The sequence below is a fragment of the Lithobates pipiens genome, unplaced genomic scaffold (assembly GCF_037356315.1).
Source record: "Lithobates pipiens isolate NorthernLeopardFrog02 unplaced genomic scaffold, aLitPip1_a1.2 Scaffold_30, whole genome shotgun sequence".
Lineage (NCBI taxonomy): Eukaryota > Metazoa > Chordata > Amphibia > Anura > Ranidae > Lithobates > Lithobates pipiens.
Genome location: NW_027507791.1, coordinates 53,932,612 through 53,948,381, shown reverse-complemented (window position 1 = coordinate 53,948,381; position 15,770 = coordinate 53,932,612). Strand labels below are relative to the sequence as shown.

The following is a 15,770-nucleotide window of genomic DNA, read 5'->3' as shown; positions in this document are numbered from 1 at the left end:
CCTTGAAGCTGGTAATAGCGGTTATTGAAATACTGTACAGAGTTGCCTTAAAGGCACAGTCTATTAACATTCAGCAAGAATGATATTAAATAATAGCTTAAAGTGGAAGTAAACCCATGGATTTAAACAGTTAAAAAAAAAAGGCATGCCGGGAATGCTAACTGCACATTGGCTGTGCTCTCAGCCAAACTATCAAACCATCCAATGGCTGGTGTCACAACGAATCACATGTGCAGCACCATAGCAGTTGAAGATTAAACAGAGGCAAAGATGGCAGCTTCCTTGGCTGAAAACGATAGGGGAGTTTAGTTCCACTTTAAGGGCTTCTTCACATCTTTGTTTTCAAAACCACAGGTCATTAGACTCACAGCTTTCAAGGTTCAGTTTAAATGCAGTGAAAGTGGCCTAAAGGAGATGCGTATCATTACACTGTGTGTGAAGTCATGGGCGTCCCCAGAACTTTTTTCAGGGGGGGCATCATTTTAGGGTCACTCATGCACCGCCCCTTTTCCACAATTTCATTATCACATTATCATGGTCAGAGTCTGCAGACATAGTACAGTCCCTAGGATAAGTAATGGATAACGGCCAACAGGCCCTCTTACCAGACCCAGCAAAACTACAGCAGTGATCCCTCCGGCTGGACGGTCACTCACTCTTGGTTCCCTGGGGCGACTCTGGTCAGTAGTTTAGCATGTCTGTACCCTGGTAGTGGCTCAGCCTTTCTGGTGGTGCTGAGCAGTGTGGCTCTCTCTAGTGGCGCTGGGCAGTGTGTCTCTCTCTCTGGTGGTGCTGGGCAGTGTGTCTCTCTCTCTAGTGGGGCTGGGCAGTGTGTCTCTCTCTCTCTCTGGTGGCGCTGGGCAGCGTGGCTCTCTCGCTGGTGGCGCTGGGTAGCGTGGCTCTCTCTCTGGCTTCTGCCCAGCACACTCCTCGTTCTTTGTCCTGTAGCACTCTCTTCCTCAGCTTTTTTTCAGGTTGCAGTCTCTCAATCTCTCTCTTGATCGAGGTGTAGCCTCCTCCCTATGGAAAATGGGGTCACCAATATTTGGGACTACATGTCTCATGATGCTCTCCTCTCCTGGTCTCTTTTGATTGGCCCTCAGTTATGGCCAGTAGGGAAGGAGCGGGCAGGAAGCTGGGCGGGGAACCTGGTGAGAGCCGCAGTCTTTGACCACCCTTGCCCCTACTTGCGGTTGCCCATGTGTGAAGTGTACCTAGACTTCATGTAGAAGTTTAAGAGCGTGCACCTATCCGACTACATAGATTTGAGCTGATGCATTGAATAAATTGGTCCAGTATTCATATACAGTTGCCATGAAATGTACCTCTGGGCTAATCTGCATTGTGGTTTCTGCTGATGCAGTTGTATCATCACATACACCAACAATTATAGGTTTCAGCATTTTCATAAACATTCTGTTGTATTATTCTTTCTTAACCACTTGCCGACCACCACACACACACATACGTCGTCAGAGTGGCTCGTACAGGCAAATACATGTACCTGTACGTCCCTTCAAATTTGCCGGCTTGTGGGCGTGCACTGGCGAAAGCACACGCGGTAGCGTGCCCGCGTGTCCCGTAAACTCGATGTTCGCCGGCGGCCTCGCGATTGTGTCATGAAGCGGCAGAACGGGGAGATGCCTATGTAAACAAGACATTTCGCTGTTCTGTCTAGTGACAGGGATATTTATAGCACTGATCGCTGTATAAATGACAATGGTCCCAAAATAGTGACTAAAGTGTCCGATGTGTCCAACATAATGTCGCAGTCCCAATGAAAAATGGCAGATTGCCTTCATTACTAGTAAAAAAATGAATTATATTAAAAATGCTATAAATCTATCCCCTGTTTTGTAGACGCTATAACTTTTGCGCAAAGAAATCAATATACGTTTATTGCGATTTTTTTTTTTTTTTTACCAAAAATATGTAGAAGAATACACTGAGCCTAAACTGAGGAAAAAAATTGTTTTTTTATACATTTTTTTTAGGGATATTTATTATAGCAAAAAGTTAAAAATATTGCTTTTTTCAAAATTGACGCTTTTTTTTTGTTTATAGCGCAAAAAATAAAAACCACAGAGGTGATCAAATACCGCCAAAAGAAAGCTCTATTTGTGGGAAAAAAAGTACGTTAAGATCGCATGATCGGGCAATTGTGAGCTAAAGCGACGCAGCACCCGAATCGCAAAAATGCTCTGGTCAGGAAGGCGGTAAATCCTTCCAGAGTTGAAGTGGTTATAGCCTATTAACAGGAAAAATGTACTGGAGTTCAGCTATTAACCTCTTGCATATTCAGCTATAAAGTGATAAGAATTGTTGTTAGCTGTTAGCATGTCAATGAAATATACAATTTTATAAAGGTGTATTTGGGAGGCACTGGATCCAAAATTGGTTTAGCCAGTGTGAAGATCAGTCCTTACTGTAGAGCAGTAAGGAGGCACCTCATTCTAAAATGTAAAAAAACTAAACTTATAGCTTTACATATCACAGCAACATTCACACACATAGGACACCCAATATTAGAGGTGATTTATTCTTCCCAAATACACCTTTGCATTCTGGTACTGACTAGTATTCCAATGTTTCTCTTCTCCTTCAGTTTCTCTCCCTCACTCAGCTAATGTGATGCTATGAAGAAGGGCAGGGGAAGGCCAAAGAAGGATGCTGTGTAGGTGCCCAACATTCTTCTTATCAACCGATGACATCACTGGTTGTTAGGACGTCGGAAGCTGGAAGATTGTAATAGTGTGCATGGAAAACTTGTGGCTTTGTGTAACTAAAAGGCAGGCTTAAAGCGGAAGTAAACCCTACTTTCTCTTTGTCTCCCTGCAAAGGTAAAGCATAAGATGCATAGTAGCCCATTATGTGTCACTTACCTGACACAGGAGCCAGCAATGTCACCGCTGTCCCCTGTAGTCCGGAGCATCCATCTTCTTCCGGGTATTGCTGCTCTGGCCACTCACAGCGCTGGAGCGGCGATGACGTCACTCCTGTGCATGCGCACGGGAGCCGCCACTAACGGCATATCGCCGTTAGTAGCGGCATGCTGCTAACGGCGATAGTGCGCCTGCGTGCCGCTGTCTACGGCGCATGCACCATAGACAGCTGTCACGGTCTTTTAGTAAATATCTCTTAAACGTGTAGGTTTAGGAGATATTTCTTGGACCTACAGGTAAGCCTTAATCTAGGCTTACCTGTAGGTCAAAGTGGTTTGTAAGGGTTTACAACCACTTTAATCCATTCGCTTGCTTATTTACATGAATTGGGCAATTTGTTAGCACCCTGGTTGAAAAAGGCTGCTGTAGAGTGCAATGGCTGTGGTTTGACATGCAACTTCCAAAGTGATATACATAACGGTTGTATTCTTAGGAAAGGCGCAAGTGACAAGGACCTTACTGTGCCCTACCTAGGACTGAGAGTGGGTGTAGCTCTAGTCTGAAGTGGAAAACGTCATACCTGGTTCTTTACATCTGTGACACAGCCTTTAGTTCTCCAGTCAATTGACTCCGGAGCTTTAACATCCCATTTAACCAATCCATCTGTGCAATTCGTTTTTTGGATCTCAGGAGCCCTAAAACCGGTCATTGTGGCCGTTACTTCCTCCGCTGTCTGTAGTAAAAATATACGAATAACTACAACAATATCTCTGACCTTTTATAGTTTAACTTATACAAGGCTAGTCACAAGAGTTATCTTCTCGTTTCAAATTACTTATGAGCACTTGTGTTTATTTCAGTGTGCTTACACACAGTTCTAGAGACGTATCAATGATGCGACAGTTGGGGGGTTTCAGCCCGGGTGCTGTCAATAAGTGTGTGCATTGCATGTAACAAATAATACAGCATATAAAATTGCTACAAAAGCCATGTTGTAATTTAAGGTTATTAAAAATGTCCTTTCTATTTTGCATCCCCAGCCTCTGTTACTTTCCAAAAATTGACAATAAATCATTGGGAGCTGGAGTCTTTCTGAACAATGTTGGTTGTGCAGAACAACACCATGTCGTTTTGTGGTGGTGTGATTGGCTCAATGGTTTTCTGAGAAGTCTGCACTAAGATTCAAAAAACATTTTAGGCATCCCCAGCAATAGGAATTGTGTTTTTAGTGAGATACTGTATGGCAGTAGGAGATCAGCAGCATTGAGATACAGCAAATGATAAAAAATAAAGGTAATAATAAGTATGTAAAAAAAAGAAAGATAATTGTTTATGACAAGCATAGTCAAATTCATTCATCTTATGTAATGCCATTTTGAGATGCACTTTTTTTTTTTTATATCTTCACAAGACTAGATATGGTATGCTGCAGTAGCGCTTTGCGGGTGGTTTTAACCCTATTTAACTCTGCAAATACGACGGTAAAGCACCGCTAAAAAAATCGGCGATTTACCGCCGACGCCACCCCCGCCCCAGTGTGAAAGGGGCCTAAGACTTGAGAAAACTTCTTACCATGTCTGCCAAATGGTTCATTCCAACTTCAAAAGTGTGAAGCCCCAGGCTGTACTCCAGATTGTGGATAGTGACAAATTTCAGATTATCTTCCCAGATCATACGTCTTTTCACCTCTTCCATCTATGATGTCAGAAAATGGATATCATCTTCAAAACATCCAGGATAGACATACAGATATAGAGCCATAGAAATGCAGTGTGTACTATTCACAGGTAATAATTCAGTTTTTGCTGGATATTGTTAAAGTATTATAGTTACATCACTCTAGTGACAGGTTCTCTGTTGCTTTTGTTTGCTTGGCTTAGTTCAACAAGAGAAGCGAGACACCTTTGCTTGGCTTCATAGTGGGAGGTGATATAAGTTCTGCACCAATATTGTATTGTGCAGATACAGGTTTATTTAAATGAGAATTAGGATAAAAGATGGTGCCAATGAATTTCAGTGCCTCAAAACCTCACCCTTAATCAGGGTTGCAAAACACAACAACAAAAATGCATGTGCATAAAATATATAAAGTATAAAATTTATAACAAAAATTAAAAAAAAAACTTATGCATAAACATTAGAACTAATATGAGATCTATAAATCTACAACAAACAATTCACCAGGTACAATTTACATTAAAAAAAATAATAGAAAGTTTAATAGGCTGCTAGTTGTTGGCTACAACGATCGTATAAAGCTACCTTAAAAAAAATCTGAGAGATAACATAGGAATCAATGGCAAAGCAAATAAAATACAAAGAAAAAAAAAATCCAACTTGAAATTACAACTATAGATTGCACTATTGTTGACTGGGACACTGTTTAATTTCACATTCTCCATTCTTTCCAGCATATAATAATTTTAAAGTAACATAAACAGATGTATTGGTTTAACCTTTAAGTTTTTCATTAGGTTACAGTGTGTTCTCAGCAAAAAAATTAAATAAATGCTATATAAATATTCATTTAATTTCTTTTTTTTTTTTTGTTGTTTTTTGGGGTTTTTTTGCTATACAATGCCTTCTTTTTATGTTGTAATTTGGGCTTTTTTTTCTTTAAGTTTTATACTATCTTTGTTGCCATGAACCCTGGCAGTTATATTGATATTTTAATTTATGAAATAATCCTATAACCAAGGGCAAGATGGGTTAATGCTAAGGAGAGATCATACATACACAAAATTTAAATACAAAACAAACACCAAATAAAGTATTATAGGTATTATACATTACCGCATTCATGTAGACTTTCTGGTGTTTCAATGTCCATAGCTTCCAGTGGTCATTCAGGGTGGAATCAGGACTGCCGTGAATAGACATAATAATAATGAGTAGACATGCAAGACTGGTTATAGGGGAGCCCATTGTTTAACAGTGCAGACCTGTTGAAAGAAAAATCCTCTTGATTTAACATATAAAGATTTTACAAGTTTATGCCAACTATTCTTTCCAATAGCTTTCCACTGATACTAGACAAAGCCACGTTAGGTTTTTAAGCTATTATGTGTACTAGTAAGGGGTAGACAAATGTGAAATACTAAATTTCAGGGAAAGTCCCACAACGCTACAGCCGTCATACGTTATGTAGTGTGATTTTTTGAATATTGGGTTCAGGCCTTGAATTCTCTGTGACCTCCTTAGGTATTTTTCATGAAAGTCCATGTTGAAGTGTAACTCTTTTCCCTAGGGACCCTGCCTCCAGCTGAAGTGACCCTAGCTAAATTTAGTGTTGTTTGCAACTAGGCTGTAGCCAGCCTGAGCTATGTTTTTTCTACTAGGCTCAGGGCATTGATTGCTTCTGCCTGATGATGTTGAGTGTTCTCCAGTAGTAAAAGTGAGAAGTTTGTACTATGAATGTACTATGTTATGAATATTTCTTCTGTCTTAACCTGTCACATAGAAAATTATTCCAGGGATGTGGGCTGAGGAAGAGAATAAATGTTTGGAGTGACCTTCTAGAAGTTTCCTCCCTCTCAATCGCTTGCATGGAGGGAGTGCCCATGTAAGATGTCCTTATCTTTGCCTCCCGGGAGAGGAAGCCAAAGAAAATAAATGTTTGTTCCCATGGGTACCTGAATCTCAAAAGTTTTTTTTTCATTCAGCTGGCGGGTTGAATGGTTGAATAAAAAAAAATTCAATCCAATTCCCCTATCCACACATTTGAGGTGGATGGGGGAATCCTGCCTGCTGAGCTTTTGTACTCTGACAGCAGGAAGACTTCCCCGCTGTCAAAATACACTGATCAGCCTGCAGCACTGATCAAGCAGCTAATATCTGACAGGGTGGTTGAATAGAAGTCAGTCAGTAGACCGACTTTTGTAAAACCACAATGTCCATACATGGATTGAAATTTGGCTGGTCCCTGCTGAACTGGGAAGATTTTGGTGCATCTATGGGCAGGTTAAAGCTGGACCATGACAGAGGCCAGAAAGCTGGCCTGTGGAATACGTTTAAGAAACAGGAAGGTGGCTATCCACAAGCAGCATATTCAGGGGAGCCCACTGTGAAGTACGGTGTCCTGGAGAGCTTAGAAGAAACTGTTGCAGGAGGACGGTATGTATGGATTTCTGCTAATACCTGGGCCTGGGATTTTTTGCTGTTTTGGAGTATCCTGTGCCTAAAACCCTCTCTCCTCCACAAGTTGAAACTTTAATCTAAGAGACTAAAGCCTGGTTGTAGCAACGTGAGTGGGTGTTGCCAGGCGTGGCTACAAAGAAGGGTATCATGGGCACTATTGGGTATCATGGGCACTATTGGGTGCATTCCCATCTTGTGTTATTTCCACTCACTTCCTATCTTGTGATGCTACAAAGTAGATCACCATTCGGTGGGCCCCCTCCCCCCCTTCCTATGTCATTTCCACTCACTTCCTATCTTGTGATTCCTTGTCACATTTGATACCAGACAGGATTAGGTGCAGGTGCATTACACCTATCAAAAGATTACTACCTGATGTGACTGAGCTGTGTCCATGTGCCACCTCTGAACTAGTGGTATCTGCAATTTCATTTTCATCTATAAACTTCCTAGGTTTATATCCCTATATGCCTTTTAGAAGGCAACACAAACCTAGGATAGCATTCCATGAGCTCCGGGCTCGGCTCTCCTTGGGACCCCATCAGAGTTATCTTACTGTGTGTCTCTATGCACCAGTCTTTTTTACATTTGTGCTTGTGCATAGATGTATATGTAATCCTGGATATCTGTGAAGGCACTGGCAGTGCTTGTGTGTGGACCTAGGTTGATCGATTGTTATTAGTTGCAAAAATCTACTCATGAAAATGCCCCTGAAGAAACTGTGAGATCAATACAAGACAATAACATTTTCAATCGAATCAACTGCATTTATGGTTTTTATTATTGTGTTATATGGTGACATTTTCTATGTTTACATATATATCTATCATTTACTATGGTTGCCCTTAAAGTCCCATGTGTACTTCTTGGGGAGTACCTCCTCTCTTTTCCATGGTTACTAATTAGTTACATAGTTAGTAAGGTTGATAGGGTTATAGGGTTGTTGGCAACAATTAGGTCTCCTTGGGTGAATCTTATCAAATTTTAATGCTACAAATTAGATCCCAATTCGGTGGGTCCCCCCTCCCCCCCCCCCCCATGTCATTTCCAATCACTTCCTATCTTGTGATGCCTTGTCACATTTTTAACATGTAGGGTTCCACCAAGGCATTCTGGGAAGGGAAATGTTGCCAGCATGGACACAGATAGCTATAAAAATTGGACTGCTCTTCTAACTCTCTCCATTGTACTAAACGTGATGATTTCTCTCTTGGTGTCTCTGTTGGAAAGTTTTTTTTTTCACTTCCTATCCAATATCCAGAATCGCAATATTGGACTCAGGAAGTAAGGAGAAATCTCCCCAATGGAGACAAGAACAATACAAAACCTTACAGCTGGTCAAATCCTTCCCCAGTATATCCAAAATTAAAACTGAACTCTATGCATATGCAAATGACACAAATTAATGTAGTTCTGTAGTAAAGGAAAATCTTCATCTTGTAAAACAACCCATACAGTTTAAAAGTGAAATGAAAGGTAAAACATTTGCATATAGATATAAAAAAATTCTGAATACCTTTTTTCCCTTTGTTTTAATAAGTGATCCCATGCCCTCTGTTTTCAGGTGCATGGGACTTGGGGGAGAAAAAAACAGCAGCACACCAATCTTCCCAGTAAATGGATATTCAGGAAGAGGGTATCTCAGAACAAGTCTGATCAATGGAGGAGAGAAGGCAGAGTTCCCAGCACAGCTAGAGAACTGACGAGGCTGTGCTGTCCTGCCTAGGGTGGTTAGTTTTTGAAAGGAAAGCAGAGGAATTGGCAGGAAAACCAGGAAGGAAGAGGAAGCTATACAAAGAGAACAGAAAACTTTTTCATACTAGTACATGGCACAACAGGCACACATCAGGAATATGAAATGTTAGGTTTATATACTCTTTAATTATTATGCCGCGTATACACTCTCGGAATTTCAGACAACAAATGTTCTATGGGAGCTTCTTGTTGGAAATTCCGAGCGTGTGTAGGCTCCATCGGACATTTGCTGTCAGAATTTCCGACAACAAAAATTTGAGAGCTGGGTCTCAAATTTTCCGACAACAAAATCCGTTGTTAGAAATTCCGATCGTGTGTACACAATTCTGACCCACAAAATTCCATGCATGCTCAGAATTGGGCAGAAGAGCCGCACTGACTATTGAACTTCATTTTTCTCGGCTCATCGTACATGTTGTACGTTACCGAGTTCTTGAGGTTTGGAATTTCCGACAACATTTGTGTGTCTGTGTGTATGCAAGATGACAATTTTGAGCCAACATCCGTCGGAAATCCAGGATTTTGTTGTAGGAATGTCCGATTGTGTGTAAGCGGTATTGTTATTTTAGTTGGGAGTTGTGCAAACTGAAATATTGTTAACTGAATTATTATGGCTGGTGGTCCACTAAAAGTATGAAAACACATGTAAAACATCATAAATTAAAATATAGTAATTCTATCTGCTAAAAAAATATATAGTAATGGTCCAACATAACAGTTATGTACATGGTGCTTTTAGACTTATTAGTTTGAAAACAAAATATCACTGAAAATCTTAAAATGCTGATGGTTTTGGTTATTACTCACCTGGAGGGTTTATTCGCAATTGCCAGTGTCAGAAAGGTGAAGGCAGAGGGCTGTTCATTCATTTATATATTCTTAAGAGCCACAATTCCTATCTGCACCTTCATCATACAAAGCCACCAGAGTGTGGGACATAAATTGATAAGTGATAGTCATTCTCAGAAAGCTGCAAGACTTCTCGGCAGACTGTGGTAACTTTCTGGAAGACATCCAAGATATCGGTCACCCAACTAACAGCCAGACTGATTATTATGCATCCTGAACATCTTTAAAGGATCAGTCCACCAACAAGTTATATACACCATAAGGTCACTAGTTACTGGAGACCTGACCATCACACTTATATATTGTAAGCTCAAAATACTTTTCTAAAACCATGAACATTCAGAGCTTTGTGGCTTTAACAGCCGCCACTCCTCTGCAAAAGATTTGTTCAAGATTTTGGAGTGTGTGCTGAAATAGCTACAGTCAGGATGAAGGCCATTATTATTAGTCCTACAAATGGCCAGAATTGTATGATCTCCTTACTCATAGACTTAAAAAAGTTTGGAGCAAAGTTTCCGAACTTCAAACTCCAACTAAAACTTCCCATTTCCATATACACTGATGCTAAAGTGGTATGAAAGCCTTAAGGTTTCTCCCCTTAATGCATTCTGTGCATTAAGGTGAAAACCCTTTTAAGCTGCTACTCCCCCCCCCAGACCCCCCCCCCCCTTTTTCTTACCCAGTCCCAAGCAGATGAAGTGACATGCACGAGAGCCGCGACTCCCGCTGCTGTCTCACTTCTAATTGGACAGATTGATAGCCATTGGCTCCCACTGCTGTCAATTAAATCAGTTGTGATATGCGAGTGGAGTGTGGGGCCAAATCCCACCGTCTGTGTCAATGGACACTGCAGCAGGACTCTGGAGTGAGCCAGCTTGGGTGCCCACATGGAAAAAAGCCACTTGCACCCGCTGAAGAGGACCTTGATGAACCTCCATCAGCTTTCCAGTGAACTTCCCCAAAGGGCAGGGCCTACTTAGGCTGGGGGCTCCTCCTGTAGGACTGGACCAAGAACCAACTCAACCTTGCCCCAAGCCTCAGATTATTTATGGGTTCTCCAGTCACCTACTGAACACACCTTCCCAGGGATTGGCTGGGTTCTCATAAATATTCAGACAAGCAGTCTGTGAAACACTGAGCAGGCTAAAGCAATCAACAACTGGTCCATTAGCTACAGAGGAGCCAAACTAAATTTACCTAGCATCCCTTTCCCTAACTAGGAGGATGCTACATTTAAATAAAAGAATTAAAAAGCTTTTTCAATAAAAGAAAAGTCTAATTAAAAAATGTAATTTAAAACATTTACTGTAAAAAAAGTATAAAGTTGATTATTGATACAATAGTCATATATTCAACTTAATAAGTTGTTTTTTACATTTTAATAATGACATTTAAAGCGGAACTACACGCATCTGAGCACCCAAAATCAAAAATGCTATATAATTAATGTTTAACATTCAAAGCAAATTCTCCCATCCTCCCATGTCTCCACGCTTTATTTTGCAGAGAAATCACTTTGAAAAACTATCCCCCCCACCTCCCCTAGCATTTCTGGCTGTAGCCATCTTGAATAAGGGCAGGTGATTCATGTAGCATTTACTTCATGGAATTCATCTGCCCTAAGCTCAAGCATAAAAGCAGGAGGATATACTTACTTGAGAAAATCCCTTCTCCCCTCCTGAAGACTCCTGGGATATAGCACATCATTTGCCTAGGCATGTAAACCAGGAAGTAACTGAAGAAATGTAAACAAAAAAAGGTTAAAAACAAGTAAATTTGATAGAATTTCCTATCTATTTACTAATACTAGCAGCATAAGAATTAAGGATAGTCAAAGTTGATTTAGAGAGTGAAGTTCCAGTTTAATAAAAAGGCATATATCGTAAAGATGAAATGAATATTGTATGCTATATGTGTGTATGCTGTATATGTACAGTGCCTTGAAAAAGTATTCATACTGCTTGAAATTTTTCACATTTTGTCATGTTATAAGCAAATACATAAATGGATTTTTTTGGGATTTTAAATTATAGACCAACATAATTGTGAAGTGGAAGGAGTACACAAGTGCCTGTCACCAGCCCATCAGAGTATCCAAGTACCTGTCCTCAGCCCTGAGTACCTATCTGCAGACCACCAGAGTACCCAAGTACCTATCTCCAGACCAGATTACCTGAGTACCTATTTAATTGTAATTGTTGCTATGTACATGCTATGTGTTAGAAAAATCTTATTAATTGACAACTTTGTGCACAAAAAAGACATTTTCATTTTCTTTCCACATTTTTCAAAAACTTGTGGGAAAAAAATGACATGTTCAAAAGACTCATAATGCCTCATAGAATATATGTTGGGGTGCTTGCTTTCAAAAATGGGGTCATTTTGTGGCTAACTCCATTGTCCTGGTGCTCCAGGGCCTTCAAAAATGTAATAGGTCATTAGGAAATTTTATGTGTAATTTATGCCCCTAGAATGCTTGATGGTGCTCCCTGCACGTTGGACCTCTCTATGTGGCCAGGCTGTGTAAAAGTCTCACAAATGTGGTATTGTCATACTCGGGACGAGTAGCAGAATGTATTTTGGGGTGTCATTTTTGCTATGTGCATGCTATGCGTTAGAAATATCTTATAAATTGACCACTTTGTGTAAAAAAAACACGTTTTCATTTTCTTTCCACATTTTTCAAAAACCTGTGGAAAAAAAATGACATGTTCAAAAGACTCATAATGCCTCATAGAATATACGTTGGAGTGTTTGCTTTCCAAAATGGGGTCATTGTGTGGGTGATTCCATTGTCCTAGTGTTCCAGGGCCTTCAAAATGTAATAGGGCGTTAGGAAATTTTATGTGTAATTTATGCTCCTAGAACGCCTGACAGTGCTCCATGCATGTTGTGGCCAGGCTGTGAAAGTCTCACACATGTGGTATTGCCATACTCAGAGGAAGTAGCAGAATGTATTTTGGGGTGTAATTGGAAGTATGCATATGCTGTGTGTGAGAAATAACTTGTTATTATGACAATTTTATGTAAAAAAATTACAACTTCATAAAACTCGCCATGCCTCTTACTCTTACATTACTTACTTGGACTGTCTACTTTTCAAAAAGGGGTAATTTGAGGGGGTATTTTTACTGTCCTGACATTTCAGGGCCTCAGGAGGCCGTCAGTGCATCGGTGTGATCAATTGTCAATGATTGCCACCATAGCTTGTATATAACTTTCACACAGACTAAATAATATCCACTAATTTGGGTTATCCAAAGATATGTAGCAGTATAAATTTTGGCCAAAGTTTATGAACAAAACTTACTTATTTGCAAAATGTTATCATAGGAACTAAGAAAAAGTTGTTTTCGCTATTTTTTTCACTTATAATACTTCATATTCCCATTGCACACATTCCTGGATGAGCTCTTAAATTTGGGTGCTGCAGCAAGAACCAGCTGGATACTGGTTCAAGTCACAGTGAAGATATTTGCCAGCACACCGTGGAACAACATAAATAGCGTCCAAACGGATAATTTATTGCATGATCACAACACAAGGAGAGTGCAACGTTTCGGAGTCACACAGGACCCTTTGTCAGGCATGTGAAATAACTTCACTTTTTTTTTTCACTTATCTCGCAAAAAATAAAAAAGCCCATTGGTGATTAAATACCACCAAAAGAAAGTTCTATTTGTTGAATAAAATGATAAAAAATTTGTTTAGGTACAGTGTTGCATGACTGAGTAATTGGCATTCAAAGTGCGAGAGCACTAAAAGCTCTAAATTGGTTCTGGGCAGGAAGGGGTTATAAGCAGGGCCATCTTAATAACATCATGGGCCCCTGGGCAATAATGCTCTGGGCCCCTACAATGGAGACAGTGCAGGTAAACATCAAGTAGGTATGAGGCAGACTAGTGGCACTTCCCCTTTTGGGTGGAGCTCCACATTAACTACATGATCAATCATTCTGTACAGTAAAGAAACAGTGTGGAAATACTACATGCATAAAGTAACAAAGCTGTCCTGAGCATATAATATGTCTGCTAGATTGATGCCTCCCCAGCACTCTGACCCCTCTACACCCCAAATACCCCCCCCAGCACTCTGACCTCTCTACACCCCAGATATCCCACAGCACTCTGACCCCTCTACACACCAGATATCCCTCCAGCACTCTGACCCCTCTACACCCCAGATATCCCCCCAGCACTCTGACCTCTCTACACCCCAGATATCCCACAGCACTCTGACCCCTCTACACGCCAGATATCCCTCCAGCACTCTGACCCCTCTACACCCCAGATATCCCCCCAGCACTCTGACTGCTCTACACAATAGATATTCCCCCAGCACTTTGACCCCTCTACATCCCAGATATCCCCCCCAGCACTCTGACCTCTCTACACCCCAGATATCCCCCAGGACTTTGACCTCTCTACAGCCCAGATATCCCCCCAACACTCTGACCCCTCTACACCCCAGATATCCCCCCAGCACTCTGACCCCTCTACACCCTAGATATTCCCCCCAGCACTGTTACCATACACCATAAGATACCCCTTGTATTGTGACCCCACTACATCCCTGATACCCCCTACAGTATAGCCTCTCTACATCCCTGATACCTCTAGCACTATAGCCACCCAACTACCCCAAGCATTGCATCTCCCTATACACCCCATATTCTCCCCCCCCCCCAGCACTCTGACCTCTCTACACGCCAGATAACTCCCCCCCAGCACTCTGACCTCTCTACACCACAGATATCCCACAGCACTCTGACCCCTCTACACGCTAGATATCCCCCCAGCACTTTGAACTCTTTACACCCCAGATATCCCCCAAGCACTCTGACCCCTCTACACCCCAGATATCTCACAGCACTCTGACCCCTCTACACCCCAGATATCCCCCAGCACTCTGACCCCTCCACACCCCAGATATCCCTCCAGCACTCTGACCTCTCTACACCCCAGTAATCCCCCCCAGCACTCTGACCTCTCTACATCCCAGATATCCCAGAGCACTCTGACCCCTCTACACGCCAGATATCCCTCCAGCACTTTGACCCCTCTACACCCCAGATATGCCCCGAGCACTCTGGCCACTTTACACACCAGATATCCCCCCAGCACTTTGACCCCTCTACATCCCAGATATCCCCCCAGCACTCTGACCTCTGTACACCCCAGATATCCCACAGCACTCTGGCCCCTCTACAAGCCAGATATCCCTCCAGCACTCTGACCCCTCTACACCCCAGATATCCCCCCAGCACTCTGACCATTTTACACCCCAGATATCCCCCAGCACTTTGACCCCTCTACATTCCAGATATCCCCCCCAGCACTCTGACCTCTCTACAGCCCAGATATCCCCCCAGCACTCAGACCCCTCTACACCCTAGATATTCCCCCCAGTACTCTGACCCCTCTACACCCTAGATATTCTCCCCAGCAATGTTACCATATACCATAAGATACCCCTTGTATGTTGACCCCACTACATCCCTGATACCCCCTACACTATGGCCTCTCTACATCCCTGATACCTCTAGCACTATAGCCACCCAAGCTACCCCAAGCATTGCTTCTCCCTATACACCCCAGATCCCCCATAGCATTGTTTTCCCCCATACACCCTTGATATCCCCCAGCACAATTATTCCATCCATGTAGTACCCCGTTTTCCAGTGGAGATACAGTGCATTTGAACTTTTGGCTATGTGCTCACCTCCAGCACTGGACTCACCTATACCAATCAAGCAAGCAGAAGAAGGGGCAAAGGAGGGAGCATCACTCCGGGCATTCCAAGCCCTTCGGTGCAAATAGTGCTGGACAGCTGGGCTCACCATGACACCATCCACAATGCTACTTCCGCAGGCGGGCTCTCACTGCTGCCGACTTAGCAGCTCCCACTCCAACTCCTACCCTGCAGCCTTCAAGTCCCGAGCATTCAAGCTGCATGGGGCGGGGTCAGAGCATCACTGGCACTCTGGCCCTGCCCCTCCCTGCTGGCTGTGAAATAATAGGTATTGTTCTGCACAGCATGGCGCACTGCTGCAAACCTGCCTCCCCTGTGTATCCATCACTCTTAGTGCCATCATGGGGCCCCCAATTTTGGGGCAGCGTGGGTACAAGGACCAGCTGCTTTGGGGAA

General features: G+C 42.2%; 1 protein-coding gene across 1 annotated transcript in view; it reads right to left on the bottom strand.

Annotated features, from left to right (window-relative positions):
* The window catches only part of LOC143942834 (cathepsin K-like), a 30,176-nt gene extending 20,416 nt beyond the window's left edge, over window positions 1-9,760 (bottom strand). The window contains exons 1-4 of the mRNA XM_077464236.1: window positions 9,582-9,760; window positions 5,676-5,824; window positions 4,455-4,577; window positions 3,463-3,615 (exon numbers count right to left, since the gene is read on the bottom strand). Coding sequence (XP_077320362.1) covers window positions 3,463-3,615; window positions 4,455-4,577; window positions 5,676-5,807 — 408 coding nt within the window. The 5' untranslated portion in view covers window positions 5,808-5,824; window positions 9,582-9,760. The remainder of the gene's footprint in view (window positions 1-3,462; window positions 3,616-4,454; window positions 4,578-5,675; window positions 5,825-9,581) is intronic.
* Between the last annotated feature and the right edge of the window lie 6,010 nt (window positions 9,761-15,770).